Here is a 22,375-nt window from a genome sequence, read left to right as displayed (position 1 = left end):
AATCTCTCCCCTCCTGTTACCCGGGGTTCTTTCAACCCAAAGCTCTTGGTAACTTTTACTCTGTGCGAGGTGGTGTCAGGAAATAAATCAGGGGAGACACGGACGTCCGACCGATAGATGGCTGGCACAAACAGGACAACACAAGAGTGCTTTCACTTAAAGCTAAATTTTACTTAATCTCAAGCACTTACACACGTCCGCAAAAGGTTAGTAAAACACCCCCAACCCTTGATAATTACCACAGCTGAGTGTGGCTCTCGAGTGGCACAGCGGCAGGGTTCCAGTGGCCAAATCTTCCATCTGCAGGTGGGGACTGCAAGATGTATCCAGAGGGAGAGTCCAAAAAGAGTCCAACTACCTCAAACTTTTTCCCCTTATTTATACATTAGTAATAGAATGACATATCCCTTACAGAAAACTTAAGTAAGCAGTTTCAATAGTCAAGCAAAAGTTCCTTCTGATTATCGATTAACCAGGTGTGGGTTTTTCCAGAGTTTGCAGCCTAGAGGCCCCAATAGACATTCCTGGGGCACATCCTGCTCTTCAAAAATGCATGTATCAGCCACTTCAACACAATTCTTATCAGGAAGGACGTGGGGTCAAGCTGCCCTTTCTGCGGCACCCAAAAGTCACTCCCTCCCCCTTCCCAGCTCCTGCCTTGGTCAAACTGAGAGTGCTGAATGGCCAATTTACAGCCTGCTGCCTTGGCTGCTTTTAGCAATAAGCCACAGTGGTTTCAGGCACTTTACTGGTATGCCAAAGTCTCCCCATACACTCCCTCCCCCACACCCCAAACTCCATGGAAATGGAGAACTCTGCGTTAAGAATACTGAACCTGTGTATTCAGAGAAAATAAATTCAGGTAAACATCCATTTCTCTTTATAATTCATGCAGAGGTTTAATAACATGTTTCACAGTAGATGACAGTTTACATTTACAAATACTAGTAAATAAGACAGGATTTTCCATGTCATACAATTATCCAATGGAAATCAAGCATAGCACTAATGAAGAGTACTGTGGCCACCTTGAAGGATTAAGCATGAGATTTTGTCCTATTGTTTAGTGGATGCCATACACTAGGGAGAAGGAATAAGTCTTTTGAACTGCTCAGAGTAGCAACTAAATGCAGGGAGGCTGTGTCTGATGGGGGGCAGTACTGGAGAAGAGCAGAAAAATAAGTCTAGTATTTGAGGTGCATAGGGAACAGAGAGGAGAATAAATGGGTGGCGGTAAGGAGACAGTGCTAAAGGAGAAGCAAATCCAGGGAGCATGTCGAAGATGAGGGAGGTTATTTTGCTGGAATCTAAATTCAGGCTCTCAGACTGCTTGGTGATGAGGGTAGTATAAAAGACTCGCTCGGCGGATAGATGGGATAGCATATCCAGTTTTGTGGACAATGTTGTAACATCTAATTTCTCATTGCAGGTAAAAGGGAAAATTCTCCCTTCTGTGCCAAGTAGGCCCAGAAGCTGGAGAGTAGCGGGAATGGCAAAGAGGGAGTGGGGATGGGCAGAGATAGAGCTACTTAATTGCTTCTATGGCAGCCTTAGGGCTGCAGTCATTTCTGCGTGGGTTGAACCTCCTCTTTTCCCCCCAAACAGAGACACTCGTCCTGTGAAGCGCTGAATGACTAAGGGACCCACCTAGTCACAGATTCACAGACACTCCCAAATGCCCCACCAGGCATGTACATTAAACTCCTGCAGTGCTGAGCACCACAACACAACCTCAGTGCAGATCTCTTGTGTGGATTTCGCTAATCTCATCCCCTCCCTCCTTGTACCCAGGGGCAGTCATGACCAGGACGGGAAGGGTGAAGTTAGCCCAAAAATGAATAATTGTTACCTTTACTCAATCTCTGGGTATTAGACATTTTAGGTTAAAGGGTTATTTTATGTGAAGTCTCAAGAGGCGGCTTTACAGGGTCAGATCCTGAGATCACTGAGCACCCACAATTCCCATTGATTTTAATTGGGTGTTGACAGTGCTCAGCATCTTTCAGGAATTGTCCTATAGTGATTAACACTGATTTGTCTTGTATAACATAATATGTCCAGGACAGGAACTCTGAGTCTGTCTTCTCTGTCGTGTTTTATGTAGTGATATGATAAACATTATATTGGATCTTAGTGATGATGAAAGAATTTCTGGTTTTAAGTAAACTTGTTTACAGATTTAAAAAGGCCATTCAGAAAAAATAACAAGCTGTTCTGATAATGTGAAACAGGTGCACAAAATTAGATAGCATCTAGAAGAGGCCATTAATGTAAAGCGCTGAAGATGGAAGTAACTGCATTTGCCAAGGACCCTTTAGGAAGCATGCTTAATTAATCTGAAAATCTAACCAGAATATTGGTTGCTGTCTTGTGGGGAAGAGATTTTGGTCACTGTAAGATGAGCTTTATCATTAGCAACGTCTGTTAGAATCACCTGAAATTCCACTGCAGGAAGCAATGATGGCACCATACCAGCTATGGAAATTTTTATTTTTCACTGGAGTGTGTTAAATGGCCAAAAAACGGACCCTTGGATGTGTTTGTGGAACTCAGAACAGAATGTAGTTTATCTGTTATGTAGGATTGATTCTCTTCTCAGGATAAATGGTTTTGTCACATGAGCAAAAAATGTATAAAAACTGCCTTGTTGATGTCTTAATTTTATATATTTTTATTCTACATCTTGAGACAGTATGAAGATTATAATGAGACCAAGAAGAGGCACAGCAACCACAGGATATGCAATCAGAATTCAAATGAAATTCAGAATGTTAGTCCAAATCTCTCCTTTTTTCGGAAATTAAAGTGAGACCCTGCCATGGACTTCAATCAGACCTGGAAATAGAAATATAATTAACATGTTGGTAGGACACACCCAGGGTCTGATGAAGAAATTAGATTAGGAACTCTGTGTATGCATTCCAGATTCAGTCTCTTCCTCAGGCTATGAGGATATATATATATATATATTTTGTTATTCCCATAGAAAGATTTGTGACAAATCCTGTTCTAAGGAGAAAATCTAGGAACTAGCATTCTGTTTGGGTAGACCGTATGCTGATCCTAGCTTCTTAATGAGGCTTTGATCCTTAAGCTCTTTAGCACCCATCAACCCTTAACCGGGGGCAGGACTATTCAGGAAGACCAGGGCTTTAAAAAGCCCACTCCTAAGGGACCAGAGGAGCTAGCAAAAAGGAGCAGCTAATGGGAGTTTTGCGAGGGAGTTTAGAGAAGCTGTCTTGGGGGGCTAGATACACTTAATATTCCTTAAACTTAAAGCAAAAACACCCCCTGATAAAAACAAAACAACAACAAAGGAACGAGCTTCAGGAGTAAAAAGAGAATGCAGGCAGAAGTTCAGCAACAGAGTTGGGGCTATCCAGTTTATTGCACCCAATGCAGCATGTTTGATTACCTGCCCTGTGGGCAGGTGGCATATGTGCATCGGAGCAAGGAGATCCTGGCCCTCAGAGACAATGTACGGGTTTTGGAGACCAGAGTGGCTGAACGGGAGGAGCTAAGGGAAACAGAGCGGTACATAGATGAGACTTTCCAGGACACAGTAGAACAGTCCCACCCCCAGTCTCACACCCTCTGTGCTTCTGAGGAGGATGAAAGTCTCAGAGAAGGAGAACATCCAACTGGAGCAGAGGGAGACGATCCCATAGTTGGGACCCTCCTTCCAGATGATGATGTGGTATCCTCTCACACTGAGGATACCTCTCTGGGGGAGAGAACTCCTGTTATTAGGAAGAGACAGGTGTTAATAATGGGCAATTCGATCATTAGAAACATAGATAGCTGGGTTTGCAATGACCAGGAGAACCACATGGTGACTTGCCTGCTTGGTGTGAAGGTTGCGGATGTCTCGAGACATCCAGATAGACTTTTATGTGCAGTGCTGGAGAGGAGACGGTGGTCACGGGTACCAGTGACATAGGGAAGGATAGGAGAGAGGTCCTGGAAGCCAAATTTAGGCTGTTAGGTAAGACACTGAAGTCCAGGACCTCCATGGTAGCATTCTCTGAATTACTTCCAGTTCCATGCGCAGGGCCAGTGAGACAGACAGAACTGCAGGGTCTCAATTCATAGATGAAACGATGGTGTAGGGAGGAGGGGTTTAGACTTATTAGGAACTGGGAAAACTTTTGGGAAAGGAGGAACCTATACAGGAAGGATGGGCTCCACCTAAACCAAAATGGAACCAGATTGCTGGCACTTAAAATTAAAAAGGTCACAGAGCAATTTTTAAACTAAGGGCTTGGGAAAAGCTGACAGGTGCAGAGGAGCATGTGGTTCAGACAGAGACATCCCTTAGGTGAGGAGGTTCTATTAATGGAGATTTTCTATGTCCTAGTAAGGAGGAGAGGATGGAAGATGATAAAATACAGGTAGAATCAGATGAGAAACAGTCAAATGAAAAGTAGTCCCATTCAATTACATCATGTAATGGCAGACAGCTAAAAAGTGACAAGTTTTTGAAGTCCTTATATACCAATGCTAGAAATCTAAATAATAAGGTGGGTGAACTAGAGTGCCTTGTATTAAATGAGAATATTGATATAATAGGCCTCATAGAAACTTGGTGGAACAAGGATAATCAATGGGACACAGTAATACCAGGGTACAAAATATATCTGAAAGACAGAGCAGGTCGTGCTGATGGGGAAGCGGCACTATATGTGAAAGAAAGCATAGAATCAAATGAAGTAAAAATCTTAAATGAACCAAACTGTACCATAGACTCTCTATGGATAGTAATTCCATGCTATAATAATAATATAGCAGTAGAGATATATTACCGACCACCTGACCAAGATGGTGATAGTGACTGTAAAATACTCAGAGAGATTAGAGAGACTATTAAAATAAAAAACTAAATAATAATGGGGGATTTCAGCTATCCCAATGTTGACTGGGTACAAGTCACCTCAGGATGACAGGATGCAGAGATAAAGTTTCTTGACACCTTAAATGACTGCTGCTTGGAGCAGCTAGTCCTGGAACCCACCAGAGGAGAGGCAATTCTTGATTTAGTCCTAAGTGGAACACGGGATCTGGTCCAAGAGGTGAATATAGCTGGACCGCTTGGTAATATTGACCATAATATAATTACATTTAACATCCCTGTGGCAGGGAAAACACCACAGCAGCCCAACACTGTAGCATTTAATTTCAGAAAGGGGAGCAACAAAAAAAATGAGGAGGTTAGTTAAACAGAAATTAAAAGTTACAGCGCCAAAAGTCAAATCCTTGCAAGCTGCATGGAAAATTTTAAAGACACCATAATAGAGGCTCAACTTAAATGTATATGAAGGGTGACCAGATGTCCCAATTTTATAGGGACAGTCCTGATATTTGGGGCTTTGTCTTAAACAGGCGCTTATTATCCCCCCCCCCCATCCCCTGTCCTGATTTTTCACACTTGCTGTCTGGTCACCCTATGTATACCCCAAATTAAAAAACATAGTAAGAGAACCAATAAAGTGCCACTGTGTCTAAACAACAAAGTAAAAGAAGCAGCGAGAGGCAAAAAGCCATCCTTTAAAATGTGGAAGTTAAATCCTAGTGAGGAAAATAGAAAGGAGCATAAACTCTGGCAAATGAAGTGTAAAAATATAATTAGGAAGGCCAAAAAAGACTTTGAAGAAAAGCTAGCCAAAGACTCAAAAAGTAATAGCAAAAAAATTTGTAAGTACATCAGAAGCAGGAAGCCTGCTAAATAACCAGTGGGGCCACTGGACGAACGAGATGCTAAAGGAGCACTCAAGGACGATAAGGCCATTGCAGAGAAACGAAATTAATTCTTTGCATTAGGGCTGTCAAGTGATTAAAAAAATTAATCGTGATTAATCGCACTGTTAATAATAGAATACCATTTATTTAAATTTTTGGATTTTTTTACATTTTCAAATATATTGATCTCAATTATAACATGGAATACAAAGTGTACAGTCCTAACTTTATATTTATTTTTGATTACAAATATTTGCACTGTAAAAAACAAAAGAAATAGTATTTTTTTCAATTCACCTAATACAAGTACTGTATTGCAATCTCTTTATCATGAAAGTTGAACTTACAAATGTAAAATTATGTACAAAAAACGCCTGCATTCAAAAATAAAACAACGTAAAATTTTAGAGCCTACAAGTCCACTCAGTCCTACTTCTTGTTCAGCCAATTGCTCAGACAAACAAGTTTGTTTACATTTGCAGGAGATAATGCTATCCGCTTCTTGTTCCCAGTGTCACCTGAAAGTGAGAACAGGTGTTCTCATGGCACTGTTGTAGCTGCCACAGCAAAATATTTACATGACAGATGCGCTAAAGATTCATATGTCCCTTCATGCTTCAACCACCATTCCAGAGGACGTTCCATGCTGATGACGGGTTCTGCTCGATAACAGTCCAAAGCAGTGCAAGCAGATGCATGTTCATTTTCATCGTCTGGGTCAGATGCCACCAGCAGAAGGCTGATTTTTTTTTTTTTGGTGGTTTGGGTTCTGTAGTTTCACATTGGAGTGTTGCTCCTTTAAGACTTCTGAAAGCATGCTCCAAACATCATCCTTCTCAGATTTTGGAAGTCATTTCAGATTCTTAAACCTTGGGTTGAGTGCTGTAGCTATCTTTAGAAATCTCACATTGGTACCTTCTTCGCGTTTTGTCAGATCTGCAGTGAAAGTGTTCTTAAAATGAACAACCTGTGCTGAGTCATCATCCGAGACTACTATAAGATGAAATATATGGCAGAATGCAGGTAAAATAGAGCCAGAGACATGCAATTCCCCCCAAGGAGTTCAGTCACAAATTTAATTAACGCATTATTTTTTTTAACAAGCATCATCAGCATGGAAGCATGTCCTCTGGAACGGTGGCTGAAGCATGAAGGTGCATACGAATGTTTAGCATATCTGGCACATAAATACCTTGCAGTGCTGGCTACAAAAGTGCCATGCAAATGCCTGTTCTCACTGTCTGGTGACACTGTAAATAAGAAGAGGGCAGCATTATCTCCTGTAAATGTAAACAAACTTGTGAGTCTTAGCGATTGGCTGAACAAGAAGTAGGACTGATGGACTTGTAGGCTCTGAAGTTTTACATTGTTTTGTTTTTGAGTGCAGTTATGTAACAGAAAAAAACTACATTTGTAATTTGCACTTTCACGATAAAGAGATTGCACTACAGTACTTGTATGAGGTGAATTGAAAAATGCCGTTTCTTTTGTTTATAATGTTTACAGTGCAAATATTTGTAATAAAAAATAATATAAAATGAGCAGTGTACACTTTGTATTCTGTGTTGTAATTGAAATCAATATATTTGAAAATGTAGAAAAACATCCAATAATATTTAATAAATTTCAATTGGTATTCTATTGTTTAACAATGCAATTAAAACTGTGATTAATCGCGATTAATTGTTTAATCGTGATTAATTTTTTGAGTTAATCATGTGAGTTAACTGCGATTAATCGACAGCTCTACTTTGCATTGGTCTTCATGGCTGAGGATGTGAGGGAGATTCCCAAACCTGAGCCATTCTTCTTAGATGACAAATCTGAGGAACAGATTGAGGTGTCATTAGAGGAGGTTTTGGAACAAACTGATAAACTAGACAGTAATAAGTCATCAGGACCAGATGGTATTCACCAAAGAGTTCTGAAGGAATTTAAATTTGAAATTGTACAACTACTACAATAGGTCTGTAACCTATCATTTAAATCAGCTTCTGTACCAAATGACTGGAAAATAGCTACTGTGACACCAATTTTTAAAAAGGGCTCCAGAGGTGATCCCGGCAATTACAGGCTGGTAAGCCTGACTTCAGTACCGAGCAAACTGGTTGAAACTATAGTAAAGAACAAAATTGTCAGACACATAGATGAACATAATTTGTTGGGGAAGAGTCAACATGGTTTTTGTAAAGGGAAATCCATGCCTCACCAATCTACTAAAATTCTTTGAGGGGGTCAACAAGCGCGTCTCTAAAGGGGAACCAGTGGATATAGTGTACTTAGATTTTCAGAAAGCCTTTGACAAGGTCCCTCACCAAAGGCTCTTAAACAAGGTAAGCTGTCATGGGATAAGAGGGAAGGTCCTCTCATGGATTGGTAGCTGGTTAAAAGATAGGACACAAAGGGTAGGAATAAATGATCAGTTTTCAAGGGTCTGTACTGGGACGAGTCCTATTCACCATATTCATAAATGATCTGGAAAATGGGGTAAACAGTGAGGTGGCAAAATTTGCAGATGATACAAAACTACTCAAGATAGCTAAGTCCAAGGCAGACTGCGAAGAGCTACAAAAGGATCTCTCAAAACTGGGCGACTGCACAACAAAGTGGCAGATGCATTTACCAACACTGAATTTCAAAGTAATGCATATTGGAAAACATAATCCCAACTATACGTATAAAATGATGGGGTCTAAATTAGCTGTTACCACGAAGGAAAGATCTTGGAGTCATTATGGATAGTTCTCTGAAAACATGTGCAGCAACAGTCAAAAAAGCAAACAATGTTATGAATCATTAAGAATGTTGGGAACCATTAGGAGAGGGATAGATAATAAGACAGAAAATATCATATTGCCTCTATATAAATCCATGGTGCACTCAAATCTTGATTACCACGTGCAGATGTAGTCGCCCCATCTCAAAAATGATAGATTGGAATTGGAAAAAGTTCAGAAAAGGGCAACAAAAATTATTAGGGGTATGGAACAGCAGCCGTATGAGGAGAGATTAATAAGACTGGGACTTTTCAGCTTGGAAAAGAGACGACTAAGGGGGAATATGATAGAGGTCTATAAAATCATGACTGGTGTGGAGAAAGTAAATAAGGAAGTGTTATTTACTCCTTCTCATAACACAAGAACTAGGGGTCACCAAATGAAATTAATAGGCAGCAGGTTTAAAAGAAACAAAAGGAAGTATTTCTTCACACAATGCACAGTCATCCTGTGGAACTCTTTGCCAGAGGATGTTGTGAAGGCCAAGACTATAACAGGGTTCAGAAAAGAACTAGATAAATTCATGGAAGATAGGTCTCATCAATGGCTATTAGCCAGGATGCGCAGGGATGGTGTTCCTAACCTCTGTTTGCCAGAATCTGGGAATGGGAGACAGGGAATGGCTCACTTCATGATTACCTGTTCTGTTCATTCTCTCTGGGGCACCTGGCATTGGCCACTGTCGGAAGACAGAATACTAGGCTAGATGGACCTTTGGTCTGACCCAGTATGGCCGTTCTTATGGAGTGTTGCATCTCTGCAGGGATCACATGAAAGAGACTGTGGAGTCATTCTGCAGCCACTCTGAGTCAATTACTTCTGCCCAATGGTCTTTGCTGCCTCAAGGTGACCTTGAGGGAGGGCAGGAAGATCTACTGAGCCCTGGATCCTCTGACCCCCTCCCACCTAATAGAGCAGACCCTTCTCATTCCAAACCCTGTGCAATAGGAAACACACCAGTCCTTCTCCCCAGGAAATCTCTTTGGCTATGAAGGTACTAATTGGATTTGCCCCCTAAATTAGTCAGTGCAATCACTTTGAATTCAGTGGGGTTTCACCATGTAAAAGAGCAGGGAGGGCGGGATGCCTAGCTCAGTGGTTTGAGCCTTGGCCTGCTAAACCCGGGGTTCTGAGTTCAATCCTTGAGGGGGCCATTTAGTGATCTGGGGCAAAAATTGGGGATTGGTCCTGCTTTGAGCAGGGGGTTGGACTAGATGACCTCCTGAGGTCCCTTCCAACCCTGATATTCTATGAAGAGCAGAATGTGGGAAAATTGTGGGTTTGTTTTTTATTAAGTCTGTGTGTTTTCCAGCATGGTGAGTAGGACTTAGTTGTATTTTACATTCAAGTGGAATTTCTCTTGGCATTTCATTGTGTTATTCCTCTGTTTATTAATTTGTTGCAGTAATAGTTTTTGCATCCATGACTGAAACAAGTGCCTCAATCAGCAGGTGTCTAAGCAAGTTACTGTTAACTTGTGCCATCTACTGGCTGTCTCTGTTCTTGCACTATCAGAGGCTTGTTCACCAGCACATCTACCAATGTGATATGTGCCAGCAATGCCCCTCTTCCATGTACATTGGCCAAACTGGACAGTCTCTACGCAAAAGAATAAATGGACACAAATCAGACGTCAAGAATTATAACATTCAAAAACCAGTCGGAGAACACTTCAATCTCTCTGGTCACTTGATTACAGACCTAAATGTGGCAATACTAGAACAAAAAAACTTCAAAAACAGACTCCAGCGAGAAACTGCTGAATTGAAATTAATTTGCAAACTGGACACCATTAAATTAGGCTTGAATAAAGACTGGGAGTGGATGGGTCATTACACAAGGTAAAACTATTTCCCCATGCTTATTTTTCCCCCTACTGTTACACCTTCTTGTCTTTTTCCCCCTACTGTTGGACACAGGCCATCCTGATTATTACTACAAATGGTGTTTTTTCTTCTGCTGATAATAGCTCACCTTAACTGATCATTCTCGTTATAGTGGGTATGGCAACACCCATTTTTTCATGTTCTCTGTGTATATATCTATCTATCTTCTTACTGTATTTTCCACTGCACGCATCCAATGAAGTGGGTTTCAGCCCACAAAAGCTTATGCTCAAATACATTTGTTAGTCTCTAAGGTGCCACAAGTACTCCTTGTTCTTTTTCTGTTCTTACTGTTTATTATGGTTTTATTAGGGCGTGAAATGCAGAAGGACTGAGGGAGAATGCAGTTCCCCTTGTTAAAATAAATTATGTTACTAAATACAAACATAAGACAAAAGGCTTACCTAGTTCTATTATTATTATTACTTTGTTATTATTATTATTATGTATTATTACAAAATATTCTCATTTATATTAGAGAAATATCTTGAATAATATAATAATAAAGTAATAATAATAATAATAACAATACCTAGCTTTTTATATAGCTTTTTCATCCATAGAAGAATACAAGATCCCTTTTAATTCTGTGTTCCCTGCATACCTAACATTCCCCGTGACTCCTGGGAGTTTCCTTAATAAGACAGAGTAAATATGAAGGGCTTGAATGTACCTAATGGTACAGCCGCATTGCCCCAGAGGGAGCGCAAGCAGACATACTGTCTTCTCCCAGGACTCTGTGGCATTGCAGAAGTAATGCACACACTGCTTTTGGGGTTTCCACTTACTACTCCAGTGTGGCCAGCCAGCTCCTTGGGTTGGTGCAGGGCCGTCCTTACCCAGATGCAAAGTATGCATCTGCGTAAGGCACCAGGAAATTTGGGGCTCCACGTTTCCTGGTGCCCTGCACATCTGCGTACTGCTCCAGCCCCAGCCCCACCCCACCCCACCTCTTCCTGCCCCTGGCCCCTTCCCCGCCCGAGTCCCACCTCTTCCCGCCATGCTCCGCCCCAGCCCCGCCCCCACTCCCCTGAGGAGTGCAGCAGGGCCAGGCCTGCACTCACCGGCGGTGGGAAGTGAAGTGGCCCGGCCCCAGCCGCGCCGCCGTTGAGTGCTGGGGGTGGTCCCCCCATCCCCCAAGCCAGAGCCCCCCCCACCCTCCCTGCGGAGGCCTGCCCCCTTCCCCCTCCCCCCTGTGGGTGGGCTGCATAGGGCCCCAGAATAGCTAAGGATGACCCTGGGTTCGTGTATAGGGGAGCTGTGCCATTGCCTCTATGTTTCATCTTACTCTTTTTGTGGGGTTCATGCCCTCCCACGACAGTAGGCACAGAGCAGTCCCCGTGCTCCCTCAGATACAGAGGCTACAATTCTGCCTGGTTCTTATGCAGGTGTGGGGTGAGAAGGGGTTTCTCCCTCCCCACTGTGGATCCATGTAGTGGCCAGGATTTGGCCCTGATGGAACAGCAGTTCACAGGATGTGGTAAAATTCTTCTCTTTTTCTGGTTTCTAGTCTGAATATGTCCTTAGTTTCGTTTTCATGTCAGTCTTACTCTTTGCTGACTAGCGGTGTCCATGGAGTTTCCCTTTTGATCTGTTGTTTTGTTTCTGTTGTTGTTCATTGGTCTTTGGAATGAACTCAACCCAACTAATGTCTGGTTGATGATTCATGCCTGTTCCTGAACTGCACAGATGTGTCTGTTTCTTTAAAAATAAAAAGGCCTCAGGGATTATGTAAAAGGCCATTTGTCTCAATAAGTCTTTCTACAGTAGGAATCTACTCTAACCTTTTTAATAGGCCAGCAATTCAGTCTTTGCTTTTCTATTATTTTCTTGCACATAGACTTCGTAGTTTACACAAGTCAATCGTTAACAAATGCCTATTTTACCATAGATTATAAAGCCAGAAGGGTCCCGGTGATCATCTAAAGTGACCACCTGTGTAAAACCAAAAGCCATAGGACTTTTCTCAATTAATTCCTGTTTGAACAAGAGCAGATATTTTAGAAAAAATCCAATCTTGATTTAAAAATTTCCAGTGATGGAGAATGCACCATAATTCTTGGTAAATTGTTCCAGTGTTTAGTTACCCCCACTGTTAAAAATGTGCAGCTTATTTCTAATGTGACTTTGGCTAGCTTCAACTTCCAGCTACTAGATCTTGTTATATCTTTGTCTGCTAGATTGAAGAGCCCTCTGTGATCAAATTTTACAATTAGGGTATGTATGTCTTTTAGCTAGATGTCTGTAAATACCATTGTTATTTAGCTGAGCTTTTTCTGTTGATTTTCTGTGCACAAATAAGGATATGTACTGAGTCATTCATAAAAGAAAATACTGATGTCTATTCAGCTATATATCATTTTGTAGATGTACTTAAGTCATTCTTAAGAGCCATAATATAGCATAGTGATTATATGAATCTCCTTCATTGCATACTGTATAAACCAGTGCTCTGAATTTGGGTTTCATAGGAATCATAGAATAACAGAGTTGGAAGGGATCTCAGGAGGTCATCTAGTCCAACCCCCTGCTCAAAGCAGGACCAACCCCAACTAAATCATCCCAGCCAGGGCTTTGTCAAACCTGACCTTAAAAAATTCTAAGGAAGGAGATTTCACCACCTCCCTAGGTAATGCATTCCAGTGCTTCACCACCCTCCTAGTGAAAAAGATTTTCCTAATATCCAACCTAAACCACCCCCACTGCAACTTGAGACCATTACTCCTTGTTCTGTCATCTGCTACCACTGACAACAGTCTAGATCCATCCTCTTTGGTCTAGATCCATCCTAGATCCACCCCCTTTCAGGTAGTTGAAAGCAGCTATCAAATCCCCCCTCATTCTTCTCTTCCATGGACTAAACAATCCCAGTTCCCTCAACCTCTCCTCATAAGTCATGTGTTCCAGTCCCCTAATCATTTTTGTTGCCCTCCGCTGGACTCTTTCCAATTCTTCCACATCCTTCTTGTAGTGTGGGGCCCGAAACTGGACACAGTACTCCAGATGAGGCCTCACCAATGTCGAATAGAGGGGAACGACCACGTCCCTTGATCTGCTGGCAATGCCCCTACATATACATCCCGAAATGCCATTGGCCTTCTTGGCAACAAGGGCACACTGTTGACTCATATCCAGCTTCTTGTCCACTGTAACCCCTAGGTTCTTTTCTGCAGAACTGCTGCCGAGCCATTCGGTCCCTAGTCTGTAGCGGTTCATGGGATTCTTCCGTCCTAAGGGCAGGACTCTGCACTTGTCCTTGTTGAACATCATCAGATTTCTTTTGGCCCAATCTTCCAATTTGTCTAGGTCCCTCTGTATCCTATCCCTACCCTCCAGCGTATCGATCTCTCCTCCCAGTTTAGTGTCATCTGCAAACTTGCTGAGGGTGCAATCCACACCATCCTCCAGATCATTTATGAAGATATTGAACAAAACCGGCCCCAGGACCGACCCTTGGGGCACTCCACTTGATACCAGCTGCCAACTAGACATGGAGCCATTGATCACTACCCGTTGAGCCCGACAATCTAGCCAACTTTCTATCCACCTTATAGTCCATTCATCCAGCCCATACTTCTTTAACTTGCTGGCAAGAATACTGTGGGAGACTATGTCAAAAGCTTTGCTAAAGTCAAGGAACAACACATCCACCGCTTTCCCCTCATCCACAGAGCCAGTTATCTCGTCATAGAAGGCAATTAGATTAGTCAGGCATGACTTGCCCTTGGTGAATCCATGCTGACTGTTCCTGATCACTATCCTCTCCTCTAAGTGCTTCAGAATTGATTCCTCGAGGACCTGCTCCATGATTTTTCCAGGGACTGAGGTGAGGCTGACTGGCCTGTAGTTCCCAGGATCCTTCTCCTTCCCTTTTTTAAAGATGGGCACTACCATTAGCCTTTTTCCAGTCGTCCAGGACTTCCCCCGTTCGCCATGAGTTTTCAAAGATAATGGCCAATGGCTCTGCAATCACATCCGCCAACTTCTTTAGCACTCTCGGCTGCAGCACATCCGGCCCCATGGACTTGTGCTCGTCCAGCTTTTCTAAATAGTCCCGAACCACTTCTTTCTCCACAGAGGGCTGGTCACCTCCTCCCCATGCTGTGCTGCCCAGTGCAGTAGTCTGGGAGCTGACCTTGTTCGTGAAGACAGAGGCAAAAAAAGCATTGAATACATTAGCTTTTTCCACATCCTCTGTCACTAGGTTGCCTCCCTCATTCAGTAAGGGGCCCACACTTTCCTTGACTTTCTTCTTGTTGCTAACATACCTGAAGAAACCCTTCTTGTTACTCTTAACATCTCTTGCTAGCTGCAATTCCAAGTGTGATTTGGCCTTCCTGATTTCATTCTGCATGCCCGAGCATATTTTTATACTCTTCCCTGGTCATTTGTCCAACCTTCCACTTCTTGTAAGCTTCTTTTTTGTGTTTAAGATCAGCAAGGATTTCACTGTTAAGTCAATCTGGTTGCCTGCCATATTTACTATTCTTTCTACACATCGGGATGGTTTGTCCCTGTAACCTCAATAAGGATTCTTTAAAATACAGTCAACTCTCCTGGACTCCTTTCCCCCTCATGTTATTCTCCCAGGGGATCCTGCCCATCAGTTCCCTGAGGGAGTCAAAGTCTGCTTTTCTGAAGTCCAGGGTCCGTATTCTGCTGCTCTCCTTTCTTCCCTGTGTCAGGATCCTGAACTCGACCATCTCATGGTCACTGCCTCCCAGGTTCCCATCCACTTTTGCTTCCCCTACTAATTCTTCCCGGTTTGTGAACAGCAGGTCAAGAAGAGCTCTGCCCCTAGTTGGTTCCTCCACACTTGCACCAGAAAATTGTCCCCTACACTTTCCAAAAACTTCCTGGATTGTCTGTGCACCGCTGTATTGCTCTCCTAGCAGATATCAGGGTGATTGAAGTCTCCCATGAGAACCAGGGCCTGCGATCTAGTAACTTCCGTGAGTTGCCGGAAGAAAGCTTCGTCCACCTCATCCCCCTGGTCCTGTGGTCTATAGCAGACTCCCACCACGACATCACCCTTGTTGCTCACGCTTCTAAATTTAGTCCAGAGACTCTCAGGTTTTTCTGCAGTTTTCATACTTGAGCTCTGAGTAGGAACCTTAACCACATCACATATCTTAATATTGTTCTTTGCTTTTATCATTTTCATGGGGTTTTGTAATGCCTTAAGGAGTCATTTACTTGCCAGAATAAATCTTGAGCTAAATAACTTGATGTGTATCCAGCTTCGAGGAACTGAAAGGCCAGAAGAAGATCTGGTCTTGTATTTTTCCAGCCCAATATGTGGTTTCTAGAAGCATTAAAATTGTGAAAAATCTGAACCCAAGTACAAATGTACATAATGGTACATTTATGTTTCACCTGCCCAGTTCTCCGTGCACAATGTGTTGCTACTAGTACTTTATGAGTTGTTCTTTTATGAATAAATACATGGTATTTGGTATATTAAATAAACAGTTCTTCAAAAATGTTTCTGGCACAAATTGCCACATTAGAGTAGGCAGCATATACTTCTGATGCTTTGGCTGTTACTGCTGTTTCAAGACGAGTCGCTGTAGTCACACCCTATTCTGTTAGATAACAGCTTGAGGGTAACATTTTGACTCATTGCTTGTCAAGAAAAAGAATTCTGATTTTAATCTATGAGAGGCTGAAGTGTTTGTGCAAAAAGTAACACTAAGTATATGCTTGGTGCCTGGTGTTTGGAAGGGGACAATAGTATGCGTCACCACAGTAACCCTCTATGCCTTTGCTCAGCTGTTCGAATGATATGAATATCATAATGATTAGAAAAAGGCCCAAGCCACAAAGTTCAGATCTAAAGCAGACTTCCAGATCTGAATCTGGCTTGCCCAAAAGCTTGAGGATGCTTGTATCTATAGTTTTTGTTCAGCCCATAATGGAAATAGGGCAGGAGCAAGTTTGAGGGGAGGGTGTTGAGATCCAGAATGTTTTGGTTGATCCTGATCATCCTGTCTGTAATAACAGTTCATTTCTGTACTGTAAGATTCTCATTCTCTCTCTGCAAGACCTGTCAAGTAACCTGGCTTGCACTGGGATTTCTTTGCATATCCATCTGCTTAAAAAAAAAAAAATTCCCTACAGTTCATAAGGGTGATACTTCCAAATGCATAACTTAGCTCACAAAGAGAGAAAATATTAAAACCATAGTCACTGATTTTCTTCAAAAAGCCTTTTTTTTTTAACCCTCAGGTCCTTTAGGCATCTGTAGCGTTGCTGTCTTTCTTGCATACTTCACCAACCTTCCTGTGTCATATCTCAGCAATGCCTCTCCTCATTTGCTGGAAGTTAAGGTTGCTTTCAGGCATAATTCAAACCCTCCAGACAAAGGAAATAACATGTTTAATAAAATCTTAAAGTAAGAAGGGAAGAGAAAAGTCTCCTGTGTTCCTTGCCACCTAATGCACTCACAGCCTATAAGGGTTACACGTCCAACTTCAACAGACATGAAAAGAAATACACACCCTAAACTTCATCCAACTCACACACTAATGTACAACCGTAACAGTGACCTCACGTCCTGTTGTATAACAGATTGGCACATCTGATCAGCCTTCCTGTGTAGTAGCTCAGCAATGCCTCGCTTACTATTTATTTATTTTTACAGATGTCAAGAGCATGTTGTGCATTTTACAAGACAAATAGATAAATGAGCTCCCCACCCAAAAGAACTTACAATCCATCATTAGACAGGACAAGTGTAGGTAGCAGCCAGCTGGAAGGGAAGGAGGAGGAAGACCGGGATTACAGTAAGGAAATCCTCCAGGTACTCAGTTTAGGCAAGTCCACATCATGGTGGTTAAAATAAACGTTTGGATTTTTTAAAACAATTATTATTATTATTGTTTACTCACTTCCTGAATGAGGAGAGGGTAGTGGCTTAGTGGACCAGATTGGCCTACAATTATTCTGTCTACAATATTGTAGTTTACAATTGGAGATTTCACTTTTTTAGGTTAAATTGAACACCAGTTATAAAACACTGATCAAACGTCTCAAGAATCAGTTTTATGAAATAAATACTGAAGAACCAGAAAGAGGCAAGGTTCTTTTTATGGAATCCATACCCCCTTTTCATGAACTATGGGATCAGTTACATGCACTCATTATTACTTCCGATCCATGATTCCTGTTTCAGTTGTGCATAGCAGTGATGTTGTGAGCACTTGAGTTTTCTGTGGTTACATGCCATATGGGAATACAAACAAGAAATTAGATGGCTCCACAAAGGTGTTAGACACAAACTTCAAAATAAATATGTGTATTTCATTGCTAATGGAACAACTGATGTCTACTCAAACTTCTCAGTCACACTTTAAGTAAACCTTTAGAAAAGAATGATCTAGGAAGTTGCAGGACACTAACGTAGCCAAAACAAACACTGCAAAAAGATAAAAGTATAGACCCAAACCTGACACCCACATGAATAAACAGTAAAGTTACTCTATCTCAAAGCATAGTCACAGCAGGGCCGGCTCCAGGCACCAGTGTTCCAAGCAGGTGCTTGGGGCGGCAGTCAGAAAGGGGCGGCAGCGGTGGCATATCGGCAGCAGCTTCTCTGTTCCTCCATCCGTGGTGGCAATTCGGCGGCAACAGGTTTTTTCACTGCTTGGGGCTGCAAAAACGGTAGAGCCGGCCCTGAGTCACAGCCATTGATTTCAATGGAACTATTTGCATTTAAGGGGAACACAATTTAGCCCTGTATAATAACAAACAGGCTTTGACATAAACTGAAAAAGCAAGAAAATACAGACTGAATTTATCGTTAATTCATTTTGGTTTTGCTTGGATATTGCAGCACATATGGTATTTACATCAGTCAGACTGGTTCCAAAAACCCAACCAAAACTGGCCAGCCTGCTTATTTTGGAAGTTTATGAGGGGTGTCTCCTGCTAAAATGTCCAAAGTGACTTCAATCACATGCTTCAACAGCCAAGTTATAAACCCGTAAGAAAGTGGGTGTGCATGGAAATGGTGACAGAAGATTTTAAATAAAAAACAAACTCCATTTTGCTCAACCTAGCAGTTTGAAAGTGGATGAGCTAAAGAAGTATTTCTCACAATGGTTAAGCTGTGAAATGTATTTGAAAGTACAGGCCACAATCTTCAAACTTGGTTGCCTGAAATTAAGCTCCTAAATAAGTGACCTGACTTCCAGAATTGTTGAGGATGCATAACTTTGACTGCTGTCAGTGGTTGGCTGCAGTGCGGATTACAGTTGTTGAGCTGAGCTGCATGCATTCTAAAGAGAATTAATACACTGCGTATGGATAGCATAGTTCTTCAAGTCCTTCACCATCTTTGTACCTTCAAATGAGTATGATGAGATTGGTATTCAGCTACTTCAGGCTTTCCTGGTACATATTCCCTAACAGTAAGCTTTGTACCATTCTGAAGTCAACTATTTTATGTGCATCTGTGTTAAGCCTTGAAAACTGTCTGTTAGCTCATATCTCATACTAGACACGGCTATAAAAGCTGGGCCTGGACTAGCTTGTTCAGTAATGCTGTTCGAAGATGTCAACTGGATTGTGTGCATTTCATCTACATTATTGCATGTTAACACTGTGAGGATCGTCACTGGGGCTCAGCTAATTGAGATTAGTAAAAGGGAGTTGACCTGTATCACAAGTGTAACCCTGGAGAGAGGGTCGAGGAAAACCACGGAGCCTGGAGGAGTAATCTGTATGTGTGCTGAGTGGATTACAAGTATGTTGAGCTCAGCAAAATTCAGACTGGAGGAAGAGAAAATATGTACAGTGCGAGAAGGAGCTGTAAGGTAAATATGTTAACTTAGACCAAATCCTGCCCTATATCAGCAAAAGTGTATTTGTGAGTGAAATTGGAGGGCTGGAGCAAAGCAACCATTCAGAGAGTTCAGGAGCCATTCTGCTGATGTCCTCTTCCTTTCTTTAATACATCTGTGCAGGAGAGGGCAGGCCTTGCCACAGGTTGAAACCCCCCAAAATAAATGTAAAACTCTGCCTCCTATATTTGAAGCTCTTCACCATACCAGAATAATTTAAAAAGTTTTATGCTATGCTCTGAAAATACATATCAGCAAATGTGCATGAAACCATATGTGTTTTGTTCATAGCTTTGATGTAGAAAATGGCCCGTCATCAGGTCGCAGCCCATTGGACCCCCAGGCCAGTTCTTCTTCAGGACTTGTATTGCATACCACTTTTCCAGGCCACAGCCAGCGCCGGGAGTCATTTCTTTACAGATCAGACAGTGACTATGACTTATCACCAAAGACTATGTCCAGGAACTCATCTCTTCCAAGTGAACAGTGAGTATGAATCTAATTTACATCATTCATCATAATAATGAGACCAAGCACCTTACGAACATCTCTGTAATCCTCTTAATACCCCAAAGAGGTAATTATGTATTTTATAGAGGGAGAACCTGAGGCAAAGTGGTTTTTATTAAACAACACAGGCCAAATCAGGAGTTCATGACCCCCAGCTATGTGCTCACAAGACTCAATGTTTTAGCCTATTAAATAAATGTTTCCCAGCTAGTAGAAAAGCATTGCAAATCAATGTTCTGAAATAGCGTTGTTGTTTACTTGTTACTTGTATGAAAATTAGTTCTTTTTTTAATAGATGAGGTTTATTGTTATTTTCAGCCAAATTACCTAAATCACTTACCTTATATTTCAAATATATTCGTATGTTTTTATATGATATTTTGGTTTTTTGTAATGTATGGTTAATATAATACAGTGAAGACCATGTTAGCAAACATGTATAGATGGATGGATAGACAGGATTGGTACAAAATATGTCATGTAGATTAAATAGGTTTACTTGATTTGCAGTGCTTAAGTTTAAAGTGCACATTTTAACATTTTTCTGTTGCCTTTTTCTTGGTGGCTTGGTAGAAGACCACATGTCACTGGAGAAACTGGCCTCATTAGACACACCTTTCCATGCTTTAAATGAAGGCAGGTAACCAAACCTTTGTGCCAGTAATTATATTCCAGGAACTGAATGCCTCTTAATGGGCAAAGGCCTCAATATTCATAACGTTATATGAACGGAAAAAATTGAGATAATTTTTCAAATGAATTTAATTCTGGGGAAAGGTGCCAGAAATTGAAGATTCTTTCTATAGCTCAGATCGAGCATGAGACTGCTGCAGTCCCGGTTTCCCCATGCAGCTCTGTTCACGTTCCCATGACCAGCAGGAACTGTCTCAAGGCAGCTCAGCTACTGGAGGGTAGTTCATTCTTCATGTCTAATCAGTTTTTAGTCTCGCTACAGAGACTACCAAGGCTATGCCAACTAGTGCCAACCGTGAGGGCAGGTTTTATGATAGAACTCCTGTTTGAGACCGTGAACTCATTTCATGGGTCAGTTAAGTAGCCACCCAATGGTGGTTATTGAAGACGAGATTGGATCTGCTGACCTTGCACACAGTGTCTATATCCAATTACCAGTTGGCATTAATTTATAAAATAGGTGGTGGTTTCATAAGAAATAGTCTCATAATTAGAAACTGGGGGCAGTAAATAGGTGAAGTATAATGGATTATAGTGTGTTTTTGTTTTTCATGAGTGTGAAGGATCTCTCAGACTTCTGTAGCATTTTAATGGAAGCTTATAGGATTTGTATAAGTATTTCTAAAGGACCTTGTAGAGTACCATAGTAATTACTGGTGGAGGGGATATATAAACCTTAGACACAAAAGTTTCAAAATTAATTAAAGGTATTGGGGCTTTATTTCATTTCTAAATATTAACTTATTGCCTATTTTAGAGCAGAAATTAAGCCCTGTACAGTCCTGAAAAATTGGTATTAATGCACACACAGGAAATTATGTATAAATGCCATGACCTCAGAAAATAAGAACATTGGATATATGTGGTGTTATCAGGAACATGTATAAATTCAAAATTTCACGCATGGGCTCTTAATGTGAGAGCAAATAAATTTACAAATTAAGAACAGCACTTATTCTCCATTAAGTTCAAAAGCTCTCTTTTTTTCTCTAAAAACAAAGTTAAAAAGATTATTATGTATTATATGAATTATAAATATTTTATAGTGTAGTAGAAATCTAAAAGTTAGAAAGATGGTCCAGCTATCATGAGAAATACCTACCAAAAAATCTCTAGCTATAGTTAGCATTTAGCAAATATTTACATAAGAGACTGTAACATCTCTAAATTATGTAAATAATATATTATAAGCTAATAATATGTTTTACATTTGACAAAAAATATAATTATCTGCTGAAGCAAAAGGATTTGTTGTAATGGCTAAGGTCAATCAATGCAAATCTGCATACTAAAGTATGTGTACTATAAAAAGCTTGGTATGATATGTACTCAACTGGATAAAATGCTCAGTACATATTTAGTTGATTATAAATACAAATACATAATATTTACCAAAACCCCCCACCAAAGATAGTAATGCATTTTGCACAGTACATATTCTCTAATCTTCCATGATGAAAATCTACAGACAAGAAACAATGTTTAAATAACATTAAAGGCTGTGACACAAATCAACAAAAGCCAGGAAATTCAAAGATGACCTTTACTCAGACCGTTATGCTTTTTTTTCCATCACAGTATGAGTGAGCCACCTTAACCTTGAATTTCCTGGCATTTATTGCCTTGTGTTACCAAAACTGAGCAGTTTTTCCAGCTTCAGTTGTTTTTTGTCTGTGAACATGCACAGTGACTAGGGGACATTTCCATTAGGAGCAAGCTTTTATGTAATTTAAAGAAACAGTACGTGTAGTAAAGATTTATTTTTGAATAGTGGGGCTATTTGAGAAAACATTGCATTGTAAAATACTCTTTTTCCCATTTGAAATTAAACTGTGTTTGATATAAATATTTATATTTGCTCATAAATGTTAAGGAGCCAGTTTTTAGTTCCAGCCTTGAGTTTTGCTTACACAAATCAGGCAGTTGAATA

The 22,375-nt window shown here is 41.0% G+C and overlaps 1 protein-coding gene across 3 annotated transcripts in view; it reads left to right on the top strand.

Moving 5' to 3' along the window:
- Positions 1-22,375, top strand: part of PDE4B (phosphodiesterase 4B) — a 404,634-nt gene that overhangs the window by 295,460 nt on the left and 86,799 nt on the right. For all 3 annotated transcript variants that reach the window (XM_048861443.2, XM_075131780.1, XM_048861444.2), the window contains one exon: positions 19,534-19,728. In XM_048861443.2, the coding sequence (XP_048717400.2) occupies positions 19,534-19,728 (195 nt within the window). The remainder of the gene's footprint in view (positions 1-19,533; positions 19,729-22,375) is intronic.

This window comes from Caretta caretta, chromosome 8 (genome assembly GCF_965140235.1).
Source record: "Caretta caretta isolate rCarCar2 chromosome 8, rCarCar1.hap1, whole genome shotgun sequence".
Taxonomy (NCBI): Eukaryota; Metazoa; Chordata; order Testudines; family Cheloniidae; genus Caretta; species Caretta caretta.
This window is presented reverse-complemented; position numbering and strand designations above follow the sequence as displayed.